Source organism: Nicotiana tomentosiformis, chromosome 2 (assembly GCF_000390325.3).
Source record: "Nicotiana tomentosiformis chromosome 2, ASM39032v3, whole genome shotgun sequence".
NCBI lineage: Eukaryota > Viridiplantae > Streptophyta > Magnoliopsida > Solanales > Solanaceae > Nicotiana > Nicotiana tomentosiformis.
In genome coordinates, this window is record NC_090813.1 from 72,537,969 (window position 1) to 72,544,601 (window position 6,633).

The 6,633-nt window shown below is 34.1% G+C and overlaps 1 protein-coding gene across 1 annotated transcript; it reads right to left on the bottom strand.

Annotated features, from left to right (window-relative positions):
• Positions 1–5,345: 5,345 nt before the first annotated feature.
• Positions 5,346–6,221, bottom strand: LOC104099144 (putative ubiquitin-like-specific protease 1B). The gene is made up of 2 exons (XM_009606052.4): positions 5,657–6,221; positions 5,346–5,567 (listed from the first exon to the last, which is right to left on the bottom strand). The coding sequence occupies exons 1-2, from the start codon at positions 6,061–6,063 to the stop codon at positions 5,369–5,371; spliced, it is 606 nt and encodes a 201-aa protein (XP_009604347.2). The 5' UTR covers positions 6,064–6,221; the 3' UTR covers positions 5,346–5,368.
• Between the last annotated feature and the right edge of the window lie 412 nt (positions 6,222–6,633).

Sequence of the window (6,633 nt, forward strand, 5' to 3'; positions counted from 1 at the left end):
AAAGGGTGGTTCTATGAAGTCTTCAGGGCGTTCTGGAGGGTCAAAAGTGGAAATTTCTTCTGGGTCTGTGTTGTCAAAGAAAGTGGTTTCGACGGTTGTGGAACTGGCTGTTATGGGCTTGAGTTTTAATAGGTGGATGGGTTTAGGGAGGAAGAATGATTGGGATTGAAAGGGTGAAAAGCGAGAAGGGGTTGTATAGAGAGAGGGAAAAGAAGGTGGAGAGCGAAGCAGATACTGTTGTCATTATCTCGTCTTGTGTTAATGGCGAAGTACAGTGGAAGAAATGTAATCTTCTTATCCTTAACTTCCAAGTGGTAAGATGGGCTGAGTTGAGATAGGATTAGTTGACGGGCGATGTGCACATATAGCCAGTAATAACACATGTATTTACTTTTAAGCCACTGTTTTAAATATATTTAGTCTTTAGCCACTGCTTTAATAAACTTTTACCCACCCGGACAAAAATACCTTTCTGTTATATAGGATTTCGCTGATATATACGGTCCTTATTCACGATCAGCAGCAGCTCAAACTTACGTGCAAACTTACGTACAGAGAATTGTTGTGATCGTCCAAAATTGCAGAAGTTTCTCTTCCGATTTCAAACTTTTTGTCTAAGTTCAGAATTCAACTTTCTCGTCCAAAATTCACCATAAAATTACAGTAAGTTCTAAATTTTCAGATATCTCTATATGCTTTTGTGTGTTTTTGTGGATTTTTATTTCGTTACTGAAGAATAAGATGCTAGGAATTTGATTTTTTTTCTTTTCTGTATTGATAACGTTAAGGACATCGCGTCCTTAACTCTATGATTGTTCTGTAAATATTGAGGACATAATGTTAAGGATTTGGTGTCCTTAACATGACTGTTGTTCTAAAAAAATATTAAGGATAAAGTGTCCTGTATTTTGCAACTTGTATTAATAAATTTAAGGACATGATGTCCTTAACTTCATGACTGTTGTTCTAAATATTAAGGACATAGTGTCATGTATTTGCAAATTGTATTAATAAAGTTAAGGACACGATGTCCTTAACTTCATGGTTGTTGTTCTAAATATTAAGGACACCATGTCCTTAACATTTTTACTGCACACATCAAAGTGAAGGACACCATGTACTTAACATTTTCACTGCACACATCAAAGTTAAGGATAGCTTGTCCTTAATATTTATACTGCACACATCAAAGTTAAGGACAACTTGTCCTTAACTTTAACAATGCACACATCAAAGTTAAGGACATCATGTCCTTAACTTTTACAATGCACACATCCAAGTTAAGGACACCATGTCCTTAACATTTTGACTGCACACATCAAAGTTAAGGACATAGTGTCCTGTTTTTGCAACTTGTACTGATAAAGTTTAGGACATGATGTCCTTAACTTCATGACTACTGTTTTTGCAACCTATACTAATAAAGTTTAGGACATGATGTCCTTAACTTCATGGCTACTGTGTAAATATTAAGGACATAGTGTCCTGTATTTGCAACTTGTATTGATAAAGTTTAGGACATGATATCCTTAACTTCATGACTATTTTTCTAAATATTAAGGACATAGTGTCCTGTGTTTTGCAACTTGTATTGATAAAGTGTAGGACATCTTGTCCTTAACTTCACGATTGTTGTATAAATATGTCCTGAATTTCCCATTTTCTTGACTTGCAGGATGGATACAATATGTATTAAAGTTGCTTTTAATGGTAGATGGACTGCAGACTATAAGTATCTTGATCATCAAACAAAGCTTGTTCTAGTACCTGAGGCAATTCGATTTGAAGATTTCATTAACCAGGTCTTTGAAGTTATTGAATTGGATAGAGACAAGTTTGAAGCAATGATATGGTTTGATATCAATCTGGGAACAAGCAAGGGAATGCTTGTATCCAAAGATATAGATCTTCACACATGTATAGAGTTACTAAAAAGTCATTCACTCTTCAAGGGCTGTCGTTTCATTGTTGATATTTTGGAAAAAGTTTTTGATTCTACAAGCACCTTTGAACATGTCAATACAGAAACTCAACAAGACAATCAAGACAAATGCCAACAGATAATGGAAATAGATGTGGTTGAAGCTCAACCAATAACTAAAGAGGTGCTTCAAACATTTGATTCTATTCAAGTAGAAGGACAAAGCATTATAGAGATTGACAACGAACAAGATTTGGGTATTCAAGTCTTAGAGAGTGCACCGGTGATAGAAAAAGTTGCTTAAAAAACCTTTACTCAACTAACTAGACAAAGCTCAAATTCGAAACAAAAAGAATCCCCAACTACGAGATTAAGAGAAAATGCTTCGTTGGATGAAATAAAAGTGAGATCAATATTTGACAAAAAGAAGAGTATAATTAACTGTTTTTCTAATATAGCAATTAAAGGACATTTTGAATTCAAGGTTGTTAGATCAAGCTCAACAAGATATTCGTTGAAATGCAACGGTGATAGGTGTGGGTGGTGTGTGCGTGCTTTCAGAATTAAAGATTCAACACTATTAAAGATAGTAAAGATTGAGAAAAATCATGACTGCTCAGTTAACACTATGAAAGCTGATCAAAGGCATGCAACTTCAAAGTTGATTAGTGGTTACATTATCGACAATCTTCGAGACCCAAGGTTTGAAGTTACACCAGCCTTTGTCATGGCAGAAATGCAAAAATTGCATGGACTAGACATTGGTTATCACAAGGCGTGGCGTGCTATTCAACGTGCTTCAGCTTTAATAAGAGGAACTCCTAAAGAGAATTATGAATTATTGTCTTCATACTTGTATATGATGAAAAGTAAAAATCCAGGAACATACACTAACATAAAGATAGACGACAACAACAAGTAAACAATCAAAAAGAGTTTATTAGTCTGTTTTATAGACTTTAGGATATGGTGTCCTTAACTTGGATATGTGCAATGAAAATATTAAGGACATGGTGTCCTTAACTTTGATGTGTGCAGTGAAAAAGCTAAGGACATGGTGTCCTTAGCTTGGATGTGTGCAATGAAAAAGTTAAGGACATGGTGTCCTTAACTTTGATGTGTGCATTGTAAAAGTTAAGGACATGGTGTCCTTAACTTTGATGTGTACAGTGAAAAAGTTAAGGACATTGTGTCCTTAACTTTGCTATGTGCAGTAAAAATGTTAACGACATGGTGTCCTCAACTTTGATGTGTGCAGTAAAAAAGTTAACGAGATGGTGTCCTTAACTTTGATGTGTGCTGTGAAAATGTTAAGGACGTGGTGTCCTTAACTTTGATGTGTACAGTGAAAATGTTAAGGACATGGTGTCCTTAACTTTGATGTGTGCAGTGAAAATGTTAAGGACATGGCGTCCTTAACTTTGATGTATGCATTGTAAAAGTTAAGGACATGGTGTCCTTAACTTTGATGTGTGCATTGTAAAAGTTAAGGATATGGTGTCCTTAACTTTGATGTGTGCATAAAAGTTAAGGACAAGTTCTCCTTAACTTTGATGTGTACACTGAAAATGTTAAGGACATTGTGTCCTTAACTTTGATGTGTGCACTGAAAATATTAAGGACAAGATGTCTTTAACTTTGATGTGTGCAGTGTAAATGTTAAGGATTTGGTGTCCTGTATTTTTAACCTTCTGTTAAACTGTATTTTCGGGTTTCTTTATATGTTTTTTGCATATGGATCATCAATAGCTGGTTGAAATCATTGTAGATCAGTGACTGCTGTTGATGCAACTTTTTTGAAGTCAAAATATCATGGTGTTTAAATGATTTCAGTTATAAAGGATGCAAATAACCAAATATTCCCACTAGCCTTTGGAATTGCAGAATCTGAAAATAACAATTCCTATGAGTGGTACTTTAGTGAGCTTCGCAATGCAATTGGGAGCCGTGACAATTTAATTTTTTTGTCGGACAGGCATCAATCTATTGCACATGGCATTGCAAAGGTATATCCTAAAAGCCACCATGGGATTTGTATCTATCATTTGGAGCAGAACCTAAAGCGAAGGAAAGTGAAAAGTGAGGTCATAAAAATTTTTCAAAGTGCTGCAAGAGTATACAGGCGCAAAAAATTTGATCTATACATGTCAGATATAGCAAAAGTTGATAAGAAGACTTTTGACTACTTGATGGAAGAACCACCGGAAAGGTGGGTATATTCTTGTAGTCCACGACGAAGATATGACATGCTCACAACAAACATAGTTGAGTTAATAAATTATGTGCTATTAGCTACAACGTTGGCTTTATGAAAGAAGAAATGAAGCAGAAGGAACTTTTTATGACGTTTCTTGTTGGGTAGAAGAGGAATTGAAGAAAAATATAGATTTAACTTTTACTTTAAATGTAAGTATTATGTTCTTACTTAAGCTTATTATTTTAATGATAATTTAACATAATGTACTAACTTATAGTTTTTCAACTTTGAAGGTCTTCCCTGTTGATTCATGGCGTTCTAGAGTTGAGGAAGAAGGAATTACTTTCTTGGTGGACTTAAACAAAAGAACATGTGATTGTTTTCAGTTTTAATTTGATGAATTACCATGTATACATGCAATTGCAGCTATCGAGAAGAGAAACATCAAGAAGTCCAATTTCTGCTCGGACTGGTACTTAAAGGAATCTTGGCTGAAAACATATGAAAGACAAATACATCCTGTAGGACATACGGATTCTTGGATTGTACCAGAGAGTGTTAAGTCATAAATTATTAAACCTTCAGATTTCAAAGTCCCGCCAGGTAGAAGGCAGAAGAAAAGGCATATTCCAGCTACTGAATCATCAAAAATAACATTCAAATGTGGTCGTTGCAGAAGAATTGGTCATAATAGAACATCTTGTATATATTCTTCGGCAGTCCATCCATTTTCAAGGAAGCATAGAGAATAATAGATATATCAACTTATGTTTATCTACTCTTTTAAGTTTTTGCTATAAATTGGATTCATTTAGATTGTTTTTATTTGAGCAAGTAAACATTAGCAGATGGTTATATAAAAGATGTCCTGAATTTTTAAAGTTTCTTTGCAATTACATGCTCTTTGTTTCTTTTTCTTTTTCTGGGAGTTCAATTTACCTTTGTCGGACCAATTATTATTTATGGGATTTTATTCTTGCCCTAAGTAAACAAGAAAGTCCTTTTCTTTATATAATTTGATGCCTGCAACTTGCTATATCTTTATTTTTAAAATGAGATTGGTACAAGTAAAACTTAACGACATAATCTTTTACAAGTCCTGAAAATTTCAAGTATGAATCTAATATTAAGGACATAAATTTCTAAAATGTCCTTAACTTCTGGAAATCTCAGATTATTATCTAGATTTCCAGAAGTTCAGGACATTTCATAAAAATATGTCCTGAATATTATTTTCATCCTTCAACAAATCAGTCATTTTCACTATCATAGTCGTCGCCGACACTTTCTGGTAATGTATCAAAATCAGAATTTCTTTTCCACTCTCCATGTGCCCAAAGATTTGCTGCAAGTCTGAAGTTTGATATGTCCTCAGGTTGGAATTTCTCCACATCCTTTCCCATCATCAACAACTCCACATACTTGATTAGGAATGCACCACAATCAGTCCTAAGAAAAATATGGAGTCAATTAAACAATATCTTTAATAAAATAAATCTAAAGTACATATAAATTATATAGCAAATGACAACACGTACGATCCAGTTTGGTGTGGTGATATTTGCCACTGAATATCAAATTTGTTGAATGCATTTCCAAAAGACTTGTGATTTTTCTCAAACTGTAAGAACTTTAGCAAGTGGGGGATCATGCGTGCATACATTTCAATGTGTTTCATTCCTTGATCATATGGCTCACTATATATGGAATCGTACACATCAATCTTTCTCTCATTCAAGTCCAATACCCCCAAAAGAAAATGTGTTACAAGATCATTATCTTCTAAAGGAAGCCGACATGGAAAAAATATTTTGTCAACCTCTGCCCAAGCAATTCCACATCTACGATTGTCACCCCACACATATGGTGTGAGAACCAACTGATTATCATCACACCAAAACAAATCTGAAGCATCTTTATTAAAATCCTTATACACAATTAGCATATAGTTATCAAAAAGTATATCTGTAGTTGTGCAATGAAAAGGATGGGCGCAAGGGTGGTAGCATTCCTTCTTCTCAAATAATACAGGGCATTGTCAATATGCTTCATAAAAAGGCAAAAAAAGAAAAAAAATCCATCAGTCAAAAATAATTAAAAAACAATAAATTAAGAAGAAAGAAAACAAATGCCTTGTGAATTATCAAAGCTTATCATCAAATACAAAGCTACTATCTGCAGGCTCAACGAAGAATATTTTTTTACTGATTTTTTGATGGTACAATTTATATGGATTCTTTCTCACACCATTATCCTCAGCATATATATTAGTTTGTCCCCTGAAAATTTTGAAAATATCAAAGTAAGAAAGTTTATAAGTTAGTCCTCAATTCCTAATTAAGGACACTTGATCCTGAACTTACAGTAACAAGGTCATAAGTTAAGGACACTTGGTCCTGAAGTTAGAGTTGCAAATTCAAAATTCAAGGACAGGTAGTCCTTAACTTACAGTTACAAGTTCAAAAGTTAAGGACACTTGGTCCTGAAATTGGACTTACAAGCTCATAAATTAAAG

Excerpts from the sequence above, each read along its gene's own strand:
- LOC104099144 (XM_009606052.4), bottom strand. The coding sequence starts at position 6,063 with ATGCTAATTGTGTATAAGGATTTTAATAAAGATGCTTCAGATTTGTTT. Across the intron at positions 5,568-5,656 it reads TCACCACACCAAACTGGATC|GACTGATTGTGGTGCATTCC; the intron begins GTACGTGTTGTC and ends TATTTTTCTTAG.